This window comes from Helobdella robusta (assembly GCF_000326865.2).
Source record: "Helobdella robusta unplaced genomic scaffold HELROscaffold_86, whole genome shotgun sequence".
Lineage (NCBI taxonomy): Eukaryota > Metazoa > Annelida > Clitellata > Rhynchobdellida > Glossiphoniidae > Helobdella > Helobdella robusta.
In genome coordinates, this window is record NW_008705495.1 from 117,149 (window position 1) to 143,242 (window position 26,094).

The 26,094-nt window shown below is 35.6% G+C and overlaps 2 protein-coding genes across 2 annotated transcripts; both read right to left on the reverse strand.

The window, feature by feature from the left end:
• Positions 1–8: 8 nt before the first annotated feature.
• On the reverse strand, positions 9–932 carry HELRODRAFT_182411 (hypothetical protein; the record flags this gene model as incomplete). Its single annotated transcript, XM_009032680.1, has 1 exon — positions 9–932. The coding sequence occupies one exon, from the start codon at positions 930–932 to the stop codon at positions 9–11; it is 924 nt and encodes a 307-aa protein (XP_009030928.1).
• A 3,199-nt stretch (positions 933–4,131) lies between these two features.
• Positions 4,132–19,837, reverse strand: HELRODRAFT_194594 (hypothetical protein; the record flags this gene model as incomplete). Its single annotated transcript, XM_009032681.1, has 27 exons — positions 4,132–4,205; positions 4,604–4,761; positions 4,782–4,939; positions 5,492–5,987; positions 6,564–6,720; positions 6,846–6,923; positions 6,954–7,069; positions 7,340–7,406; positions 7,761–7,920; positions 8,107–8,270; positions 9,269–9,354; positions 9,682–9,734; positions 10,101–10,104; positions 10,537–10,823; positions 11,262–11,334; positions 11,612–11,683; positions 12,234–12,395; positions 12,817–13,109; positions 13,679–13,901; positions 14,363–14,467; positions 15,016–15,254; positions 15,614–15,945; positions 16,059–16,118; positions 16,286–17,410; positions 17,756–17,831; positions 18,234–18,345; positions 19,698–19,837. 24 exons carry the CDS (start codon positions 19,835–19,837, stop codon positions 5,927–5,929), a joined length of 4,245 nt encoding a protein of 1,414 aa, XP_009030929.1. The 3' UTR covers positions 4,132–4,205; positions 4,604–4,761; positions 4,782–4,939; positions 5,492–5,926.
• Between the last annotated feature and the right edge of the window lie 6,257 nt (positions 19,838–26,094).

Consider the following 26,094-nt stretch of genomic DNA (forward strand, 5'->3'; position numbering starts at 1 on the left):
CTGTTGTTTTAGCTGTTCATATGATAAGTGATGTTCAGGCTGTTGATTTGGTGACTGCTGTTGTTGTAATTGAGCATGCTGTTGTGGTTGTTGTTGTTGTGCGGTTGCTTTTGTGGCTGTTGTTGTATCTGTTGTTGTGACTGTTGTTTTAGCGGTTCAGGCTTTTGGTTTGGTGACAGCTGTTGTTGTAATTGAGCCTGTTGTTGTGGTTGTTGTTGTTGTGGCTGTTGTTGTTGTAGCTGTTGTGGTTGCTGCTGTTGTTGTTGTGGCTGTTGTTGTTGTAGCTGTTTTAGCGTTCCAGGCATTTGTTTTGGTGACTGTTTTTGTGGTTGTTGCTGTCGTATCTGTTGCTGATGTAATTGATTTGGTGGCTGTTGTGGCTGTTGTTGTTGATGCTGTTGATGTAATTGTGTCTGTGGTGGCTGTGGTTGGGGCAGCTGCTGTTGTTGTGACGGTTGTTGGTCCGGTAGCGAATGTTGCTGCATTTTTTGATACGGCTTCTGTTCATGTGTCGGCTGTATTTGTGGTAGCAGTTGTTGCGATATTTGGGCATTTTGTTGTGGCTGTTTCTTTAGATTTTCTTGCGATTGTTTAAGTGATGGCTGATGTCGTTGCTTCGATAGCTGTTTCGATAGCTGTTTTGATAGTTTTTGTTTCGGTATTTGCTGCTGTTGTAGTTGTGGTTGTGTAAGCTGTTTTTGCGAAAGCTGTGATAGCTGGGGTGAAGGTTGTTGTTTTAGTTTTTGTTGTTCTGTTAGCTGTTTTAGTGGTTGTTGTGGCAGCCGCTGTTGTAGCTGTTGTTTTTTTAGCTGTTTTTGAAGCTGCTTTTGTAGCTTTTTTGATAGCCGTTGCTGATTTTTTTGCTGCTTTGGTTGAATGTTCTGGTTGGGCGCGGCGTTTGAAGGAATTTTTTCAATTTTCTTTCTCCGCATTTGCTGCTTTTTCTTTAAAATATTTCGCAGGCTCCGTAGCAACCTGATGTCAGTGGTTAACTGGTGATGCAATTGTTAATAGTTGTTGCCAAATTAAATAATTATTTTTTTCAAATTAAGTAATTTATGAGCATGCAGAAAATCATATAAAATCAAGTTAGGGCCACTTCGATTTCTTCCAATCTAAGCTACTTTTTTAAATTAGTTTATCAATAAAAATCTTAGCTACTTGTTTATCAATATATAGAACTCTTAATGATTCTAGTGAAATTGTAAAATGTATTCCAAACTTTTTTGAAAAGATTAATTTTAGATATGGCGTTATGGAACGGCCTTTCATACAGACATCTTACGTAAAAAATGCAGGGAAATTCATCTAACTTGTTCAGAGTTGCGCAAATCCAACTTGAGCGTTTAATTGGGTATTAACTATTAAATTAAGCATCAAGATCTTCGCAATAAGCATTACATAAAATTAATAATGTATCTGCTAAGATTATATTTTATGTTTACAACACGTCAGCAAACATTTAAATATAACAACGCTACAAAACGGTGCAGGAATATTTTAAAAATAAATTTTTGACGGGACGTTGAAAATGCTAAAATGAAACCAAAATATAAAAATGCTGAAATGTTCAAATAAATAATTAATTACGTCAAAATTTTAATCATAAATAATTAGGTACGAAAAGAATTCAAACAAAAGAATTGAACTATTGCAAGTGACATCGCAAGTCCACAAGTTTGGGCTTGCATCCAAGTATGGGTTGTAATGGTAGAAAGGGCAATTCTAACCTAAAATTCAGTAAATGACTTTTGGTGTCTTAGACGAAAACATTAAACTATAAAAAGAAATTGAAACATAGCATTTGACCTTGAAGCATTAGCGTTATTACCTTTTACATTTCAGCTCGCTCACCCATATCAGCCGTCAGTTTCTTGTACTAATTCTAACGTGATGTTATCAGATATGATCTGCAAACTGGAATGACATTGTTTTCGTTTCCAGTAAAGTGCCAATGGGCAAGACCAATATAAAGTACTATAGACAAGATTTCTGCAATTTTAAATATGTTTTCGGTTGAGTGAAACTTAGATGGATGAAATAATTTTTTTATTATGGACATTAACTTTTAGTTATAACTGAATTCACTTTTAATGCAAACAAGTCTAATATCGCTCCGTCAATGTTTGTGAAGTACGATTTATTTTTTTATTTTTCTAATTAATTTTTAACTTTATTTGCATTTTATTGTTTCATTTTTTTATATATAGTTTCATTTATATGTTATTATTGGATCTCTTTTTATTTGCTCAGTTTTACTTTTAATGTTGCTTAGGTTTGGTTTACCCACGATTTTGTTAGCTTGCTTTTTGTTTTGTAGCATCTATTAAAATTACATAAATAAACTAATTAATAACTAAATAAACTTTATTTAGTAATTTATTCTTATTTTATTTATTTTTTAGTTTAGATTTTAGATTTAGATTTTATTTGAATTATTTGACAAGTTAGTTAGTTACTTTACTAACTTTGATTTGAACTTTTCATTAAATTTAAATTTTTTTCACTATTCAATGGTAATTTTCATTTTAATTTTTTAATTTAAATGTTTTCCAAATGATTAATGATGCCTGCACAAAACTCAATTTTTCCTTAAGCTTGTTTGTCTTGTTTACATTGCATTGTCACTGTAATGAAATGCAAGGATTTTTAATTTATTTATAATAGTATAAAATTATTTATTTTATATAATATAGTAAAATTGTTTTTTTTTATTTTCAAAACTAGGACTAATTTTATTATTTTTATAAGTTAATTTTTGTTTAATAATATTTTTCGTTGACAGATCAACCAACTCTATAAATTTCAAAAACTGATAAAAAAGCCCAACCAAATGAGTCTGGCAGATGATGAACAATTGGACGTAGTAGAAATTGATGCAAATGAGAGTTCAATAAAATCACACAACTTCACAATATGTAGGGACAAAGATGGCAGTATGGAGGTTTACCGGGTGGATGTCTTTCAACAGCGCAATTCTCTCATGTTGTGGATTGGGGACGGAAGGTGTCAGTTCAATGCACTGGCCGTCTCCATGTACACTAAATATGTCTGTATTTTCGTATTATAGTGCTTTTTTGTTTTTTGTTATTTATTTACTGTCAAAATTAACTTTTAAACTGTTTATTGCATCGAAATAAATTTGTTAATGTCTTTTATGTTAAAGAAATTTATGGCATTGTTTTATGTTTTTAGGTATTTTTTTAATAAATATATGATGTCCTGAGAAGTTAGTTATTTAATAACTTCTAGTTTTCTTTCATTCATCTTGTAGTCAGCAATTTTTTTTTGATTTTGAAATTAAAATTGACAAAATCAAGTCATTCACAATCAGCTATTAACCTTTTTTCTCGATCATCCCACTTTTCAAAATGATCTCACGTAACCAAGGTCAACAGTTACTTCTTTTATTCAATTATCCTAATTAATTTAACAGTTTTTCATAATGATCCAACTTACCAGGATTAACCATTCACAATTATCAATTTTAACAATTATCACATCAACCAGGATTAACAATTATCCCTTTTTGGCAATTATCCCATCAATCAGAATTAATAATTATCCCTCTTTCACAATTATCCCTTCTACCAGGATGCAATCCCATCCTCCCTTAACTTATATGGTGACAACAGCAACGAAATCTCACGAAACCTTTCTAAAAAGTTAGGTAGGTTATGTTTTAATTTTCTTTTTTTGAAAGTTATTTTCTTAATTTGTGAAAAAAATTTGGTAAATTGTTTTCTAAAATGGTTTTACAATTTTAATAATATAAATTTTTTATTTTAATTTAGTTATTCAAGTTTAATCAACTTAAAAAAAAACTGGATTCATAATTTAGGTAGTAAATAACTAAATGTTACAAACTTTCAATATAATTCTTTAAAAATATAATTATTTATGACGTAACTTTTAATATGTTATTTTAATTTAAATAATTTAAAATGTTTTAAATTTTAAATAATATAAAATGTTTTAAAAGCCACAAAGACCAAAAAACAGGTTTACGCGAGTTACAATTGTAAAGAAGATGATAATTTGGTTGCATTCATTGAGGCTGAACTCTTTCAAAAAATTAAATTGAACCCTGAATTGTTTTAACATCTTTTTTTCAATTAATTAACTACAATTAAATTTAATTATGGCTATATTTAATTAATTTTATATTTTATTATGATTCCATCTGTAATTTTACCTGTAATTAATTATAATTATGGACAGGACATTGGGAGAGATGGATCGTATATAGTATTTATTACATAATTTTGTTACCTTTGATACATTTAGTATTTTTTATCTATACCATGTTTCATGTAAAAGTAAATTCCAACCTAAAAAAACACTGTAGATATCATGATATCATCTTTTATTAAGTTTCAATAGACTCTCAGGTTAAAAGAGAACTATTTGAACTAAAACTCGGAGTGAACAAATGGAAAAATGTAAATTTGCTCGTCGCTACCGAGATCAATTTATAAAATCCTTATATCTCTTTCAAACATGGATTTTGTACGTGTAGGCTGTCATATTTTTTAGTTACAATTTTCACTTCATCGCTGTGAAATTTCATCTGAATAACTTGAGAGAAATACATCTTGATTAAACTAGATAAAGATGGCCAAGAATTGAAACGATTTAGACAAAATTTGACAAATTTTTCTTAAAAAACTTTATTTATAGCACTTAACAACATAAACTAGTCCGATGAATGTTCACTACAAATATATATTGAATAACCTAAAAAATGCTCAACTATCTTTTACCCAGATGATTTCTACATTCTCATTTTCTACGCTGGTTATAAACTTAATCAAACGCAATATTTTCAAGAAACACATGAACACGATACAGTTACGAATTCAACACAACGGTAACAGGTTTAATAAAATATTTTAAGTATAAGTAAATAGGTTCATGATAGGACGCACAAAATTTATTCCTGGCTACTTATTAAATAATAATTTGACCAACAAAGCCATATATATTTTATCTTAAGAAAAATGTTAATAAGAATTAATATATATGGACAAAACTAGTCAGTTCTTTAAAGACTTGTTAACCAAAATACAATAATTTGAAAAAAACCGAATAACTCGAAAATATTACGACCTAATTTCGTCAAACTTTTCCTAAAATTTCTAAACTCACCATGAAATTTCCAACTTAAAGAAATCCCTTAAAGGAACATATTTGAGAGATTAACAGAGTGGCAAACAGTAGCACTATTGGGAACCTATATGTCATTAATTTGAATACAGAAACAAGAATATAACAATCTTTGACATTAAACTTGACATCAAATTAAATTTCTTAAAAAATATAAAAAAAAGATCATTTTTGTAAAAAAAACATTGTTTCACATAGAATTAAATTTGAGATGTGACTCGCTAATACTTTTTACACGTTTGCAAATGAGATTTGTTAATTTTATCGTACTAAATACAAATAATACAAAATACATACAAATAAAAAAACACAAATAAAAATATTCTATACTTTAAATGAAAGAAGACATACGCAAAACATACACGTCAAAAAATAGTTTAATAAACGAGTGAATCATACCAATAACCAAGAATGATGAGATGTGAGATCGATAAATCAGATGAAAAATAATTAAATTAATTATGAAGCTAATTAAATGTGATTAATTAATTGACTGGGTGTTGGGACAGAAATCCTCCCAAGTGAAAATTAACGATAAATTTCATAAATATTCGAAATATCTCTGACCAGATTGCGTTCAGTTTTGAAATTTTGCGTTTGTAAGAGTTTGACGAATAAGAAAAACGTGATGAATAATAAATTAATTTACTACGATGATGTTGATGGCAATGATGATGCTGCACATACGGTTATGGCGACGACTAGAATGACGATATGGTGACGACGACTACGCGCTGATGCTGTAGCTGCTGCCATCACGTCACGACCACTGGATGAAATTAAAATTCTCGACAGTCCTCAAATATGAATCTTCATAATTCCTGTTGAAATTCAACGTACATGAATGCTATCATCCTAGAAATTCAATTTGTGTTACATGGGTGTGTGTTATTGTAGCAGCATGTTCTAACCCAAGCAAGCCAGTCTTATTTGACAGTGCTTTTTAACTACAATTCAATTTATCAACAACACTAACAAGAGGGTGCGGTTTATATCCAAAGCAACAAAGACAATACAAATAAATATTATTAACAGAGTTAATGAAATTTGACGATGAATGTGAATCAGTATTGATGGGTGTAGGTTCAATTCCTGTTCAACGTATGAAACTTGATAACCCTGCTACAAAAGGCATCTCAACTGACTGGAAACTCAAGTGAGATAAAATAAGATTGAGCATGTTCAACTAGCTGTGATGAAGAAGCCGGGTTCGAAACCCGCAGAAAACAACCACTCGTTGAAGAATTCAAATGGTCTGTAATACGATTGTTGTGTGAATGAAGTTCTGGATGGATCAAGATGGGATTGGAATGGGATTAGAATGGATTGAGATGGGATTAGAATGGGATTATTTATCTGAGATTATCATAACAAAATTTATAATGTCACAAACGAACCATTTCAAATTGATGACGATTGATTGGTCAGGATGATGACGATCTTTACAAGAATCATCGTCATCATCATCGTCGTCGTTGTAGTGCTTGTGCAAGATTTTCATGTTTTCGTTGTTGTTTACAATGAACTTGGACATGATATCTAACGCTCTTTTATCTGAATGAGTGAGTGAGTGAATGAGTGAGTGAGTGAAGAGAGTGAATGATTAGTGAGGGAATGAATGCGTAGAGGATTGAAACCAAATTGGAAGTGAATTAGAAAAGGAGCCAAAGACATCCCACCGTTCATCCGACTTAGCAAACTGGTGAGGATGATATCGTACTTATCACCGCCTGGCAGAAAGTCATCATCATCGTCATCACAACAAATATTACCACTACTACTATCACCACCACCACTACTTCCGGCGTCATTATCCTTAATGACGTCATCGCTTCCGGTGGTTTTTGTCTTAAATTTTTTTCTTCTATCCTTAGAACTCTTGCTTTTAGCATTGTCTCCGTTTCTGTGTTTATTATTATTATTATTATAAATAAATAAATAAACTTCGAAAATTATTAAAAAGTTAGATTATTCGAGTTTAATTTCTGAAATAATGAGATTAGTAATTGAATTGGAAATGACCATTCTCTGAAAAGCCTCCCAGTGCACACGCGCACACGCACACACACGCAAACAAACATACACGCACATACACATACACGAGATATCATTAAGATAACGTAATGACGATAGCAACATGACGGTGACGTCAAACGATGAGTGTGTAACTAACGAGACGTGCTTCTCTTTCCAGGCTTTCTTCCTCTCCTCCATGTTTAGAAGGTTGAACTCGCCGAGATCTAATGTTTTTTGTTTTTTTTTTTGAAAGAGAGAGAGAGAGAGAGAAAGAGAGAGAGAGAGAGAGATCTGATGTTTAATGAGGTTGCGAGTGAAATATTGAAGGAGCATGTTGTTGGAGATGATCGTCCATCATTTAACATCCATCTATGTATACTATTCGTTAAATTCAGTCGCATCATCCAGTTTATACTACTAGTGAATCAGATTTTCACTTATTCATTCACTCACCCACTCCGTTCTTTCATTCATTAATTAAATTCTTTTATCTATTCGTTCATTCATTCACTCCTTCATTCATTCATTCATTCGTTCGTTCATTTGCTAACTCCTCACTCACTCATTCACTCACTCACCATAATTCTTCTTGACGATGTGGTCGACCATGGATCGGCACACCCGCATCACCTGCGTCCACCCATCATCATTATCATCATCCATCTTCATCACCACCCTCACTCTTGTCCACTGCTCTTCAAACATCTTCAACAAACCTCTCAGCGATTCAACTAAAACCTGAGTTTGTGAGTGAGTGAATGAATGAGTGTGTGAATAAGTGAGTGAGTGAGTGAGTGAGTGAGTGAGTGAGTGAGTGAGTGAGTGAGAAAACAGTTGACTGCAAATAAACTTACAAATTTTCCACCAACGGACCAGCAAACCAACCAACTAGCCACCCAACCAACCAGCCAGTCAACAAAAGACCTTATATAAGAGGGATCCAATTTTCTTTTTCTTTCGGTCATCCCCAGCCACATCCTCTTCCTCTCCATCCAACAACAACAACGTCATCATGACGTCATCATGTTGGATGTTGTTCTTCAGGATGTAAGCGATCAAGTGACGTTCCATGTCTTCCGGCTTTATCTCTAACGTTAATGACGATGGTGGTGATGATAACATAATGATGGTTATGATGATAATGATGACGATTGCAAAGATGGTGATGATGACGATTGCAAAGATGGTGATGATGATAATGACGACAACGATGATGATGACGAGTTCTAAAGTGAAACAGACCAACAGGGAAGAACGCTACAACGAGCAAAACTGAATCTCAACAAAAACACCACAAAAAGCAAAAACATCCCAACAACAACAACCAGCCACAACATCCACAGCCACAACATCCACAGCCACAACAGCACCGGCAAGCCACCTTTATATGCGTCACCCGACCACAGCAGATGAGTGGTGGTAGGGCGACAGCCACAGCACAATCGATCCTCAGGAAATACGTTGAAGACTTTCACATCATCATCATCGTCGTCGTCGTCACCATGATGATGATGATGAGGGGTGAGTGGTTGATGATACTTATGATTACGACGTGGAGGAGGAATCGGTTGAAAAGCGGCTGCTGATGCTGCTGACGACGACAACAATGATGATGACGATGATGATGATATGATAATGAGAAAATTTACGGAAATGATGTGACTTATTACAATGATATCACAAAGATGATAATGATGATGATGATTGTGATGATGATGACGACGACGACGATGATGATAATGGTGATAGCAATGACGGTGATCATGATGATGATGATTAAGACTTCAGAATCAAAGATGATGATGTTGAAAAGCAGAAGGTTGACGATGAAGATGATAGCATCAAATAATAACGAATACGACGACGATGATGATGGAGATAATGAAGTGGTGATGATAATGATCACGAAGGGTTGATGATTACGATGACTCAAAGTGTTGATGATGATGACGACGATGATGATGATGATGACGATGATGATAGGTGTTGATGATGATGATGATGACGATGATGATGATGATGACGACGATGATGATGATGATGACGATGACGATAGGTGTTGATGATGATGACGATGTTTCGATACCTGGTCTTTGGGAATAGATATCTGAGATTGGAAGGATGTTGTGCGGGGTTTGCAGCTGCAACAAGCTGTGTATCACCTCCAAGAAGCTGACGATGGTGGTGGTGGTGGAAACGGTGGTGGTGGTCAGATGAAAATGAGATGATGATTATGATGATGGTGGTTGTTAAAGAATCATGGTATAAGATGGTTGACATGATGGTGATGATGAGGAGACTGATGATGACGATGACGACGACGAAACCAAGATGATGCTGAAGAGGACAATGAAACCAGTGAACAAGAATATGAATGAGTGAATGAGAATATGAGTGAGTGGGTGCGTGAGTGAGTGAATGAGAATTTGAGTGAGTGAGAATGAGTGAGTGAGAGTGAGTGAGTGCGTGAGTGAGTGAGTGAGTGAATCGTCAACAAACCCGATAAAAGAAGCTTCAAAGTGCCTACTTAAAAATGACCTGACGGGTGACACCTGGCGGCATGCGAGGTGGTGAGGTGATAGTTAAACGTTATCGAGATTAATTTCATCATTTGTGTTTCAATCAACCATTAACAACATCTGATCTACAGAATGATCTAAGAAAGAGTGAATGAACAAACTTTTGAACCATCTTGCGAACGAACGAACGAACGAACGAATGAACGAACGAACGAACGAACGAATGAGTAAATCATCAATCAATCAATCAATCGATCGATCAATCAATCAATCAATCAATCAATCAATCAATCAATTAGTCATTCAATCAACCTTGTTGAAAAGTTCCATTGGATTATTAGGACAGCACCTGGTATGTGTCGAGTGATTTAAAATTTAATATTTGAGTATACTGCTAACAGTTCTGATTATAAGTTGTGGTTTATTTGTTGTTCAACAATTTTACAAGAATATAAAACACAACTAACACGAACATCGCCGAAATAATCAACATCACACAAAACACCAACAAAACAACGACATCAACAACAATATCAACGACAACTAACAATAACAACAAACAACAACTTCAACAACACACACCAACAACAACAACTAACTAACTAACAACAACGACACAACAATAACAACACACAACAACTCCAACAACAACAACACACATTAACAACAACTCCAACAACACACACCAACAACAACACACAACTCCAACAACAACACACAACAACAACACACAACTCCAACAACAACACACAACAACAACACACAACAACAACAACAACGCAACAACAACAACACACAACAACAACACACAACAACACACAACAACACAACCAACCTCCAAGCAACAGTCTTAACGACATGAAACATTTCCACGCCACATCCAACTAGGACGTCACAAATCGTCACCACCATCATCTTTATCCTCCGCATCTCACCAGCCACATCCCCCTCATCCTTGTCGCCACCACCATCGCCACCACCACGATCTTCGCCACCACCACGATCTTCGCCACCATTTTTCCTCTTTCCGGTCTTCACTCTCACCTCAAGTAGGTGTCTGTAGCGAGAGGTCAGGGCCGTCAGTAGATCAGTGCTCATTTTTTGGCGATTCGCTAGCAGCAGCTTTCGTATGAAATTACAAAAAATTGTAAAAGAAATATAACATTTGGCAATTAAATTATTAAATTAATAACGTAAGAATTGAATTCAGACCCTTATTCTATAAGAAGAATTTAAGCGAACTGTGAGATGGAATTCAGTTAAATGATCAGACGAGTTGAAGAACGTTGTGTGACTTTATACTATTGATAAATAAAATCCACGTGATGCGATTGAACCGTTATTCATCAATGGCTCATGTGGTAGGATCGCTGATACGTTTAAACAAACAATTGCACGGTGACCTGGTTCAAATACATGTACGTACAGTACACCAAAAAACAACTTATAAAATTAGACCGACAGGAAGAATCTGTTCGCAGTCGAACCAGGTCCGCATGAAATAAAAGGAGACAGGATTGGGCGATTTATCCTTTCGGCTACAGAACAAACTCAAGCAACCTGTAGGAGAACATTCTTCTTGTCTATGGGATCCTTAATGAACATCTCATGAGCAATGATGATTTCTGGATGTCTGTCGTTGTGATGATGGTGATGATGGTGGTGAACATGAACGTGATGGTGAACATGAACGTGATGATGATGATGAAGAACATAATGGTGGGTGGTTAAGTTGTTGAATCCGACGAAGATGGCAAAACGATGCCTATGGTAATGATAGCGACTGAAACTTGGCTGAAATCATCAAACTTATTTGTCAAATGTATCAACTCATTTAATTATTTAATTAATTAATTAATTTATTTATTTATTAATTAATTTATTAACTTATTCATTATTTAATTCTTAACCTGTAAGCTCTCCAGGCAGGGCTGACCAAAACAATCCAACGATCAACCTCGACCTTGGCTTGCTTCTCCTCCCTGAGGGATGATAGGTTGGTTAAAGTGAAGTCAACGACTCACACGCAACTACAAAAACATGTTAACAACAACAACAACAACAACAAATAACAACTACTACTATTACTACTAAAAAGCACCATAAACAACAACGACAACAAAATACCAAAACAACAAACAACAACAACAAAATACCAACACAACAAAAAATAACAACAAAATACCAAAACACCAAACAACAACAACAAAATACCAAAACAACAACAACAAAATACCAAAACAACAACAACAAAATACCAAAACAACAAACAACAATAACAAAATACCAACACAACAAAAAATAACAACAAAATACCAAAACACCAAACAACAACAACAAAATACCAAAACAACAACAACAAAATACCAAAACAACAACAACAAAATACCAAAACAACAAACAACAATAACAAAATACCAACACAACAAAAAATAACAACAAAATACCAAAACACCAAACAACAACAACAAAATACCAAAACAACAAAATACCAAAACAACAACAACAACGCCACATAAACTACAAACATACACTGATAGGTTGATGGAGTTGACTAGAGACATGAGCTTGGCGCAGGCGACATTGAGACCATACAAGTCCTTGTTGAAGATCGGATGCAACATCTCTTCAGCGGTTGCGCAACATCTCAGCAACGACTCCAAACACGTCGACGACAACAGCTTCACGTTCGCTCTACATCGATGAAAAGAGTTAATTGTAATAAATTTGGTTGGCGGGATAGCTCAGGCGGCAGGAGTGCCATTTTTAGCGAAGTTATTGCGTGATGATTCGGTTCGAATGCCGTCCGAAGCTCAAGTTTTGCACATGTCAGAGATGTATGATAAGAAACAAACAAAAAACAAAATCATTTTAGAAGATTATTTCGAATTTCATCTGGGCGTTTTCGAAACTATTTAGTGCTTTTTAAGATCAATCAAAAAGCTCGTAATACAATTTAGAAATACAATACAATACAAAACGATACAATAAAATACAACACAAAACAAAGCAATACAATACAATCCTACATACACAATACAATACCATATTTCAATTAATTAATTAATTAAAATTAGTCAAACTAATTAAAGTCAAATTTAAGAGCGATAAAAACTTCAATTGATTCATCTTGACGATGTCGCGAGGAAAATTCTTATGCAGCCTGGTGCAGAGGTTGACGTAATGATCCAGCGACGCCTTCAACATGCAACTCATCATACAGGTATATATATTATTTGGTGATGGTACCGCTGATGATGTAGACGATGACGCAGATGATGATGGCGTTGATGTAGTAGTAGTAGTAGTGGTAGTAGCGATGGTCTCTAAGTCGTTGAAGTATTTGTCGAAGATGTTGTTGAACCAGGCGATCGTGAGACACCAATTCCTTACTGAGAAGTTCGTGATCTAGGGTTGGTTGGTTGGTTGGTGGGTGATGGTTTTGTTTTTGTTGCTGGTTGTGTTGTGTTACATAATAAGTCGTTGTTTTGATGTTTTGTGACGTGAATGATGTCATTACTGACGATGAATTTAAATGTTTATGTAGTTGTCGCCGTGTCTGCACTGTTGTTAATTGAGAATGATAGTAGTTGTCATATTTTTGTACGTAAATTGAAGGTTTTGCTGCATCTTTCGTGTGTGTGAATGTTAATAGCAGAAGTCTGTGGCTGTGGTGGTCTGTGGCTGTGGTGGTCTGTGGTTGTGGTGGTCTGTGGTTGTGGTGGTCTGTGGTGGTCTGTGGCTGTGGTGGTCTGTGGCTGTGGTGGTCTGTGGCTGTGGTGGTCTGTGGCTGTGGTGGTCTGTGGCTGTGGTGGTCTGCTGTCGTCGTAACCGTTGATGTAATTTGGTTGAGGTTGTTGTTACTGATGTGAATGTTGTTGGCGTTGTTGGTGTTGTTTAACTGATGTTGCAGGCTGCCAGATCAAAAGTGAAGAAATATCTTTCAGTCAATGAAAAAATTCAAATCAATGATTAACCTTGAACTTTGTGTCGACCTTGAAAAAATCATCATCACCAAGGTCAGCTCTTTTCAGACCGCCATCGCGATTTTCACTGTCGGGCACATCCCTGGACCCCCCAGATTCAGTGGACTCTCCCAGTACACTGTTCTCTTCAGATGACCACATGGACTCAATGAAGAGGTTGGTCATCATCATGGTGGTCAGGTGGGTGACGTGGGAGAGAGCTCTCAGACAGATACTGATTAGTTAGTTGACGATGATTGGTTGAATTGTTTGCTAGGTGCTGGGTGATTGGTTGGGACGGTTGTTACATAAATTCCGATCGGTAGAGAGATGCTCATTATCATTAGCGATTGGCAGAATTAATTAAGTGAAAGATGATTGGTTGAGAGAATTCATCATGTCATCTACTTTTGGCTGAGAGGCCAATTAGGTGAGTGATGATTGGGTAATGTGATAACTGTGATGACTGATTGTTCGTATACATATATAAGGTGATATCATATGCAATGTGTATGATGCGTGGTTTGCACGCGTATTCATATACGCTGTGTGTGTTTGTCGTTGAAACCTCTGAAGCTAACGCAATAGAGAGAGTAACCTTTAACCTTTTTTAACCTTCAACCTTTAAAACAAAAAGTGGATGGAAAATTTATGAAAAATGGGAAAATAAAAAAAAAAACTTTCCCTATTTGCAACCTGAGAATCTTGCTTTGGCCGAAGACGACGTGAAGATGACGAGAGAGGTAGTGGAGACTAGAAAGGTACATCATCAATTTATCCAACAGTGATGATGAGGCTTCTGTGATGATGATGAAGATGGTGGTGGTAGTGATGATGTTGGTGATGCTCTGATGATGATGACGAAGATGAAGATGGCGATTTTGGTGATGATGTTGGTGATGATGGTGGTGATGCTCTGATGATGACGACGAGGAAGATGACGATGACAAAGATAAAGATGACGATGATGACGTTGGTGATGAAGATAAATATGTCGACGATGATGACGATGACGATAAATATGATGGTGATGATGATAAGAACGATGATGAAGACCGAAATAAACATGATGACGAAAAAGTTTCAAGATAAGATAATGATGAATGAATAAGAAAAAAGAATACATGACAAAAGGTGATAATATAATGATGATAACAAAAGATATGATAATTTTCAACCTTATAGAACTATCAAGAATTGACTACCCACCATGCACTCACCTAACCACACTCAGCGTGACATCATTTAAACTTCAAAACATCCATCTAGTTTCATCACAACCGCAAACTGAAAAACAATTTTCGAAAAAAAGTACCAATACCAAACAACTTCACACAACCAACTGACCGGCCAGTTTGACAACTTCAGACGAGAACCTTTTAACCAATTCGGTCACCATCCCCAAAAACACACCATCGTCATCCTTTTTGGGGGACCAACTTCTCCCCAAAGCCCCCTTACTACCCCCGTCATCATCATTCTTATCACCGTCGACACCGAAATCAATTTCTCGTTTGGATGTTGCCTTTTTGAAGATGATGACGAAAGATCGATACTTCATCAGGAAGAGAACTAAGCGTTCGCAGCTCTGTTGATGTGACGATGACGTGATGATGACGTCATGTCATGTGATGTAATGACGTTATGTCATGTGATGTAATGACGTCATGTCATGTGATGTAATGACGCGGGTTATGCGTGATGGAGATGATGGAGTCATTTCATGATTACGTGATGTTTTTAAGCGATTTGATGATGATGGTAATGTGATGATGATGATGATGATAATGTGATCATAAGGTGATAAAGTGAAATTACATCGTTTTTGCTGTCGGTGATGATGTGGTCACGTGACGTGACGATGACGTAATGATGACGTCATGCGATGTCAGGTCGAGTGGTGAGAATGTGGTGGTGATATGATTACGTCATGTGGCGTTATATAACCTGCATAACGATCTTTCCATCACAACTAATCCATTTGCCGCTATTCACACCCAAAGTATCAGACTTATCACTATCACCACCACCACCACCATCGCCACCACCACTACTACACTTGCGACCACCACCGTAGTATCTAATACCCCCACATCTGGCAGTTGGCGGGAGCAAAGTGTACACTTGGTAGAGCTCTTTTGTGAAAGCGTCAAATAAGATTCTTCTGAATGTTGGTGTGGGGGTCTGGTTGGATGGGTCGTTGGATGGCGTTTGGTGAGAGAGAAGGGACTGCCAAGTGGGGGCCATGCCCTCTAAATGGGGGTCGTATTTGATGTTGGCTGTTGTGACGGTGATGATGTGAGAATATGAAACAGATGAAAATGATGTTAGGTGATGAGAATGGCGACAGAAGTGATGATGAAGATGCGATGATGAAATGATGGTGAGGAACCTGGAGAAGAAGCGACAGCGACAGGCTGCTGGCCACCACCGGCTGCTCGTTTCATGCTACCTGTGGTGATACAGTACGGTACGGTGATTGCAGCGTGCAACAGGTTTACAAATATAAATTGAGTTGCGGTTTGACTGGAGCAGCGTTTTATTATCATCATCATCATCACAATCATCATCATCATAATCATCATCATCACAATCATCATCATCATCATCGGCACCGACCTTTAAGACCTCCACTTCTTCCATTCTTTCTCCCACAGGACTGCCCCCTCCTACAAACATCCACCTCCTTCTGCAGGTCCACCAACACATCCACCAACCTCAACAACTCCTCCACCATTTGTTTATAAGCATCCTTCTCGCTCCCATCATCTTCCTCTTCCAAGCAGCCACTCCCACTCGTCGCTGGATTCACTTTCACCTTACCGGCCTTCACACAGACACCCTTCTGACATCTCGGTTCACTTTTAAGCTCGTGAAATTTGAAATTTTCCTGCAAGAAGTCTTGGACAGCTTGAAATATGACATTCATGTAGACCTCCTCGAGGAATCTGCTTGGAAATCTTTCCAGTAACAACATGTCGTCAGTCATCAGGTTGGTCAGCTGTGTGAGCCTCTGGGTGAACTCAGTCACTAAATTTTTAATGTCACCGTTGTCGGCTAGCGTAGCAGAACTGGAAGCAGTAGTCGTCGCTGAAGTAGCTGCAACTGCAGCTGTAGTAACGGCAGCTGGGTGGATGCTACTGTCGCTATTAGCATCGACTTTGCAGCCCAAATATGTTTTGAGTTTCTGGGCGTCGTTGTTGCAAATGAGTGAGATAGCATGATCGGGGTTCGAAAGCAAGGTGAGGTAATTGATGATCTGCAGGTGGTTGTGTCGGAGGAAGCTGGTGAAGAACTTACGAAGATGAAAAGTTGTCGGGTGGTGAAATTTGGTGGCTGATCTTTGGTGGCTGAATGGTTGGTTAGCTTTTGTCGATGTATTTGATGAAACTTGTGTTGTTGTGGTTGATGTTTTATCGTTAGTGGCAGTAACGATTGTTATTGTCGTCGTTCGGTTGGTTGTCGTTGAAGTGTCGGCAGTTGCGCTTGTATTCATTTCATTTGAAGCTGGAGAATTCAAACGACTGTCCTGCCACATAACTTCCTCTTCAGCCTCACTATCGTCATCAGCCGTAGCAGCATCAGCAGCGGCGTCACCATCGGCAAACAAACGAAGGTAGGTCATACGGATGGTGGTGATGAGTTCGAGGAAGTAACTCTGAAGGGCTGCAAAGAGTTGATTCATGTGGGGGTTTTTTCTTGCCGAGGTTCTCGCACTCTCAAGGTCAAATGGAAAGTTCAAACCTTCAAAGGTCAAAAGTTAGTAATGTGGTTGATGAAATTAATGTTGTTGCCAAATTATTTTGTTCACTTTTGTCCAAGTTGAGAAACAATAAATCCATTTTTCAACAATTTAACTAGCATTCAAACTCTTTTTGCTACAAACAAAACTTTATCCAGTATACAATTAACATTAGAATATTGTATGTATGGGATGTACGTACATGCACATATTCATACACACATGATTAAGCAAGGTGAACCCTCATTACACACACACGCACACACACACGCACACACACACACACATACACACACTCACACGCAGACGTATAAATCTCGATTGAATGTAACGACAAACCTACCTACCTTCGCTGTACTGGATGTTGATGATAACTTCCATCAGATGTCTCTCCCTCCCAGAGTAACGTTCATGAAATTTCAACTAAATTTATTCGTTTTATTTTGATTATTATTTGTAAAGCTTTTGCCGAGTTGATTTATTCGATTTTACTTCAATTTCAAATGACATATAACTGAACTACTATCAAAAGAGTGACCAATCAATCAACTGACCAACCAACAAACCGTTTTCACCGAGTCGATCGAACAATAAACCAACTGACCAGCCAGCCAACTGACTGACCAACAAACATATTTATTTATTTGAAGAATAACCAAAAAAGATAAACTTGTGGATAGGCCACCCTTAACTAACCAACCAATCAACCAACAAAACAAAACAACCGACCAACCAACCAACCAACCAACTAGCCAAACAATCAACCGACCAACTCACAAACTCCTGATACGGCAGCCCATTATGATCCTGCGGCACTGAGCAGACATTTTGAATATCCTTCTGGAAAAATTTGTCGACAGCATCAAGCAGTTGTTCATCATTTGTGTTCATCCATTCTTTCAACGTTCTGCTTAGCTCCGACCAATTCTGAGACAACCTAATTTTTTTAATTAGTCAGTTGGTGAAGTGTCACGTATGACGTTGTTTCTGTTGTTGCTTGCATGAAAGAATGATTGTTTGTTGTTGGAACAGTTTACCGAACATGATGTGCTCGAACTGTAGAATTTCTTAATGGAAACTTCGAAGTTTTTTATATCCAATAATGAATGGATCGAATAGTTATCACTATATGTAAACTGAACACACACTTAGCTCGTTTTTTCGGATGCGTTGCCAATATATAGTGAATAAAGCAGTTAATTTTATTTTTCACTTTCGTTGTGGGCTGTATTTTTACAATTATTAAAAATCAAGTAGACTCAGCTTTTAGTAAAAAAAATCGACCAAAAATTGAAGTGATAAGCAAATAAAAAAGAGGTCACCAGCCTAATTCTACGCAAACTAGTACAAATTTGCTGTTAGTTTAGTTTATTGCCCCTCTCACGACAAATTTCAAAATTTTTTCCTTTTAAAGTGTTAGCCCTGTCAAAGTTGTCTAGAGATCCGACTCTGATGTGTGTAACTAATTTGCTGAAGGGGGGGTACAACAGTTGATTGTGATGAAGACACCTCTGGCGAGGTCGAGATTGCAATGAGGAAAAGTGATGATGACTGATTGATAATGAGATGACGTTGAAGATAATGGCGAAAGAACAAAATTGATGATGGCATATGATGATGCAGTCAGAAGATGATGCTAACACGTGGTTATGTAATGATGTTGATGCAATAATTTTTTGTAATATTATTCTTTGAAAATCAGAATCTGACAGAAGCAAGAAACCGGCAATGGTTTGAATGATAAAGAAAGATAAATAACGGAGCGAGAATGTTTATGCTTGAGAAGATGAAATAATAAAATGATTAATTATATAACTAGTTAATGACTTAGTAAGTAAGTCACGTGATGAGTGAAAGAAAAGAATGTTCAAGGAGTAAAAATGTTTAAGTGCGGAAAGTAAAAACAATTTTTTGAAAAAACGACAAAAAATAAATAGAGTAATTAATCAGTATTGTAGTGCCTGGGTTTGAATGCAAGAAGTTCACCAGCTGTCATAGGCATTGTCTGCTACGCAAGTCTCATGTGTTATTCATATACACTGTGTGTGCGTGTGTGTGCGTGTATGTGTGTGCGTGTGTGTGTTGCTGTTGAAAACTGTGATGCCAATAAGAATAAATAGCTACAACAACAAATGTATCATGCACAGTTTTTTTTTTAAAAATGAACTGACGTTCTCAAACTTCTTACTTACAGCTATTGTATATCATATACAGTGAATGGATATATATATATCTATGGATACAGGATATATCTGAAACAGTATAGCAGAGAAAATAAAATGATCTAACTCATCACGCAGTTGGTTACTTTGCACTGCAAGTTGCTTCTGCATTCTTCTTATCTCCTCAACCTCCGCATCTAGCCGGCCAACATCCAAGCAATGCTGGTGGCCATTGTTGGGCTGCTGTTGGGTCAGGGGAATTTCCATGGTCGCAGACGTTGTCGTTGCTACATCCATCAAGATTATTAATTATATTATAGTACTAACAACTATTTGTTATTAATTAAACTACAGTACATTTTCTTACTAGCTTCAAGTTCTTAAACATAAAATGATTCCATTAAAAATAAAATATTAAAACGTTACTGATAACTGATTTTGATATAAGTGATCCGTTGAGAGACATTTTAATTTTAAGCTATTAAGGTTTGTTTTGTTTTAGACATTCCTTTACAATTTTACATTTATTTTTTCATCATCAAATGCTTCTTAAATCTTAAAAAATTTAACTTACATTTTACATGCTTAAATAATTTTAATTCATATGAATATATGATTTTTGTAATAAACTTCAGCTTCAACAAACATACCATATGAAGAATGTATTTCATTATTTATATTATATTGTATTATAATATAATAATTATATTATAATTATATAAAATAACATTATATAATCTGTCCCTCTCAAACTAATTTAAATTTTAAATCAAACACAAATATGGTTCATCTCAGCTGTTTTCTTCTTGTTAGTTAATTTAATTTTAATTAAAATTAAATTAATTATTATTATATCTCCATGAAATAAATTCTGATAAAATTTGAAATTTAAAAGTTTACCTTTTGTAGATGATTAATAGACGTTTATTGATAAATAATTGAATATAATAACGCCATTTAGATATGATAAACTGTTAATAAAAGCATCTTCATCATCATCTTCCTCATCTTCTTCTTCATCTCATTACCATTGTGCTATTCTCTTTGCTTCAGCAGCCAACAAGCAATCAGATGCCAAACTTTATAAATTATTGAATAATTTAACGTTAAAGATGGTAATTTTTTAATATAATTTTAAATAATTTTGTAATTTGAGCTCAATGGTGTTTCAAATTTCAAGTTTTTCAACTAAACTTTTTAAAAAAACTAAAATTGTTAACCCATCACTGTTAAATGTAAACATTGAAAATATTTAAAAATTAATTTAAATGTTTTTAAAAGTTAATTTAAAACGTTTTAGTTTATAGAAAGTTTTTAGTGGTTATTGATTAGTAATTTTAAATTTACTCATGCCACAAAATTTTTTTCAGTGTAAATTTTAATTTTAGTAGTTAAATCTTGATTTTTTATTCAATCATAATTTATTCAGTTGTCAATTGATTCATTTCAAAATTTTCAATCATTTAATTCATTTCATGTGTAATAATAATAAATATGTGTTATTTGTGCTATAATATAATTATAATGTTATGTACGTAAGTATGTATACTGTAATTTGTAATAAAAAAGTGTTACTAAAACGAAAATGTGTTGTTGTGGCATAAAATGTAATTTGAAAAAGTAGTAATGTGTAGTCTGTTAGTGTAAATTTGTAAAATAATGAATAAGAAATTAAATTTATTATTTTTATTTACTTTACATTATTCATTATTATAGATAGATGGATTAAATTTTAATCATTTCAACGTAGCACATTAGAACAAATTTGAATCTGAAACTGTTTTTTCAAAATGAGTAAAAAAAAAAGTGGACACAATTACAGTAGGTACGATGGAGATAGCGATGATGGTGGTTACGATGCAGACGACAACAACAGTTACCAAAAACTATTAAAATCAGAGAAACGCAAAAACCACTACAGTAGCCACACAGAATCTGATTATTTGAAATACAAATCATCAAACAACGCTAATAATAATAGCAGTTACGATAATAATAAGGATAATAATAAAGGTGGGGATGAGGGTATTTGCGACTACGAGTACTTCAAATCAATCTTAGACGAGGTATACTTCACAGAAGCCGATCAAATCGAAGTCGGTAGTCAGCAGTACCATGATTTCTGGGCCTTCCTCAAGAAGTACCAACAGTTCAAAAGATCAAAAGAGAGATTGAAAAGTAGAGATAAGGATGGCGAGAGAGCTGCTGAGTGTGTTAAATATGATGCTCGCTTTAAGAATAATCTCACATTTTCTCCATCTAGTGATAAGATTAAAAAGTTTCTAGTCAAACAGGTTTCTTTTTTTAGATAGGATTTTGTTTTTTTTTTAAGAACAACAAATTCTGTTTTTATTAATTTAAATAAAAGTTTTTCTCTGTGTTTCCATGTTTTTTTTGATTAATTTTTATTAAAATTATATTATTATTTAATTATTAATAATTAAAATTTTTATTAACTTTTATCAATACAATGAACAGGTTACTTTTAAATTAAATGTTATTCATTTATTATTTATGTTTTATTTGATTTTATTCATTAAATTTTCCTTCTTTTAATTTGACTACAGGTTTTTTGCTAAATATTTTTTTATGAAATTACTAATAAAATGAATATTCATCTTATTTTTTCATTTAATTTTACATTTAATCTGAAAATGATGAAATATAGAATAGCAAATGGACAAGCAGCTAGCTTAATTAGCATAAAATATGCATGGCCCGTCGTCACACACTGCACCGCAAGACCAGACGCCTTCACCATTACACCATCTTGATTTATTAATTAATTAATTAATTGATTATGTAATTAATTTAATTTTTCAAAAAATCTGTTTATTTATTCAGTTTATTATTTCATTTATTAATTTTTATTATTAATATTTTGTTATTGTATATTTATTTTGTTTAATAATTGAACAAAGGAATATAGAGGTAGATCGAAGCAGCTGTCGACTGACGGACTGAAAGAGTTTGAAGACATTCTACTGCACTACTTTGATTTCGTTCAGAAACAGAAGTTCAGCAGGCTGAAGAAGGTTAGGCAAGACCAGATGAACCTCCCAATCTATAAATATAAGGAGGGTATTGTGGATTACATCAAGAAACATCAGGTCTGTCTCTCTGTCTGTCTGAGTCTGTCCATCAGTCTTTATCTGTTTGTTTGTGTGTCTGTGTGTACTTGTTTGTCTGTCAGTTTGTTTCTTTTCACCGTCTTTGTATTATTCTAATTCACTAAATAGTTACTAATTGACCTAATTACATAGTTAATTTATGTTAATTTATTTATGTAGGTCATAGTGGTCGCAGGTGATACGGGGTGTGGGAAGTCCACCCAAGTTCCTCAGTACCTACTTGAAGGTCAATTGTTGCTATCATCATCATCATCACTGTTGTCATCATCATCATCATCGTCATCATTTTTCTCCACATTATCGTCATCATCGTTGTCATCATCATCATTGTCGTCAACATCATCTCACACTTACACACACACGCACACACGTACACACACAATCAAACAAACACATCAAAATGCAGGTGGTTTCACCAAGATAGCTTGCACACAGCCCCGCAGAATTGCTTGCATATCACTGGCGAAGAGGGTTTCGTTTGAGACCTTCAACGAGTATGGGTCCCAAGTGGCTTACCAAGTAACTATTGCCGTTGCGCGTGTACGGTTATACGTGTGCGTGTGTGTTTGTAGGTGTGTGTGTGTATATATATATGTGTGTGTGTGTGTGTGTGTGTGTGGTGTGTGTGTGTGTCCAAAACAACATCAACAAACCAAAAACAACAACCACAACAACAACACGTAAAAAAAATAGGTTCGTTTCGACCGCACGCGCACTAAGTCCACTCGCATCGTCTTCCTGACGGAAGGACTGCTGCTGAGGCAGGTTGAGAACGATCCCACTCTGACCATGTATGACGTCATCATCATGGATGAGGTTAGTTGGTTGGTCGGTCGGTCGGTTGGTTGATTGGTTGGTTGGCTGGTTGGTTGGTCGGTTGGTGGGTTGGGGTTGGTTGGTAAGTTGGTAAGTTGGCTAATTGTTTATTTGATTGATCAGTTAGTTATTATAGTTATTAGTTATTTACACTCAAAAACACTTGCACATCAGCACAGCCAAAAATTAACAAACAAACATACAAACAAACAAACACACAAACAAACAAACACACAAACACACAGACCACACAAGTACATACTACCAGCACACTCCAACACACACGTACACATACACAAGATATACAAACAACAAAGAAGACACGCACCTACAAATCAAACCACACACACGTCAAAAAACACCTAGGTGCATGAAAGGCACGTACACACAGATTTTTTACTGGGCGTGATCAAATGTGTCCTCCACCAACGACCCAACCTCAAACTCATTCTCATGTCTGCTACCATAAATCTGGAACTCTTCTCTAGGTTGGTTGGTTGGTTGGTTGGTTGGTTGGATGGTTGGTTGGTTGGTTGGATGGTTGGATGGTTGGTTGGATGGATGGTTGGTTGGTTGGTTGGTTGGTTGGTCGGTCGGTTGGTAGGTTGGTTGGTTGGTCGGTTGGTTGGTTGGTTGGTTGGCTGGTTGGTTAGATGAAAGAATATATGAATACATTAATTTGATAGATGAATGAAGGAATAGATGGAAAAATCAAAAGACGAATAGACGAATGGCTGGGTGAATGAATGATGGAACGATCGAATGCATGGATGTGAATGAATGAATGTGCATGGATGGGAATGAATGTAAAATTTTGAAGAGACAAACGAATGAATAAAACAATCAATAATCATTTTATTGGCTGGCTGGCAGATGAATGAATGAATGAATAAATAAATGAATGAATGAATGAATAAATGAATGAATGAATAGATGAATGAATGAATGAATGATTGAATGAATGAACGAATGAACGAATAAATGAATAGATGAATGAATGAATGAATGAATGAATGAATGAATGAATGAATGAATGAATGAATGAATGAACGAATAAATGAATGAATGAACGAATGAATGAATGAACGAAAGGTATTTCAACAACGCGCCTGTCGCCAAGATACCAGGAAGACTTTTTCCAATCCAACTGCATTATATGGCTCCTGATAAGTTGGTAAAGATGAGGATGTCATAATTCACCATAATTTCATTTTAATTTGCCACATAATTTCACTTTAATTCGCCACATTTTCACTTTATTTTGCCATGACTTCACTTTATTTTGCCATAACTTCACTTCATTACGTCATAATTTCACTTTATTTTGCCATGACTTCACTTCATTACGTCATAATTTCACTTTATTACGTCATAATTATTATTACCGTCGTCATAATTATACATTTTCGTCGTCATCATCAGATCTGACCGTGACAGAAAAAGCGACAAGATAGATGTCGCCCCTTACATAAAAATTCTTCAACTAATTGACAGCAAATACCCTTCTACTGAAAGGTCTTATAGGCGTGAATCATTTGTTTGTTTGTATTTTTGTATGTATGTTTGTTTGTTTGTATGTATGTTTGTATTTTTGTTTGTATGTTTTTATTTTGTTGGGTTACATGTGTTTGTTTCTTTGCCTGTTTGCTTGTTTGTTTGCTTGTTTGTATGTATGTTTAATTGTATGTATGTCTTTATTTTGTTGGGTTAAATGCATGTTTACATGTTTGTTTGTTTGCTTGCTTGTTTGTTTGTATGTTTGTTTCCTTACGTCATCAATTCACTCGATTACGTCACCAATCCAACGTCACAGAGGAGATGTGCTAGTTTTCCTGTCCGGCATGACAGAGATAATGACAGTGGTGGAGGCAATGGTGGAGTATGCAAAAGTGACGAACGCCTGGATCATCCTGCCCCTACATAGTTCACTCTCACTCGTCCAACAGGACAAAGTTGGTGGGTTTGTGGGTGGGTTGGTGGGTGGCCGTTTTAGGGGGTGGGGTATTGATGGGGTGTAGGGTGGTGATGATTAGTGGCATGACTCGATGAAGTTTTGTTGAATTTGGTAAAAATGTTACTCATTTGAAAGCCTCGCGTTACTACGTCAAATGGTGGTGATGATGATTGTGATGATGATGATGATTGTTTTCATGATGATGATTGTAATGATGATGATTGCGATAATCATGATGATGATTGTGATGATGATGATTGCGATGATGATGATGATTGTAATGATGATGATTGTGATAATGATGATTGTGATGATGATGATTATGATTGCGATGATGATGATGATGACAATCAGGTGTTTGACTACCCGCCGGATGGTGTCAGGAAGTGCATCGTCTCCACAAACATCGCCGAAACCTCGGTCACCATTGATGGCGTCAGATTCGTGGTGGACTCTGGAAAGGTCTGTGGACTGATGGAGTGAGGAGTGAACGAATGAATGTGGGGAATGAATTATGATGAATGTAGGGAATGAATGATGAATGAATGAATGAATAAATAAACAAATGAATGAACGAACGAACGAACGAATGAATGAATGAATGAATGAATGAATGAATGGAT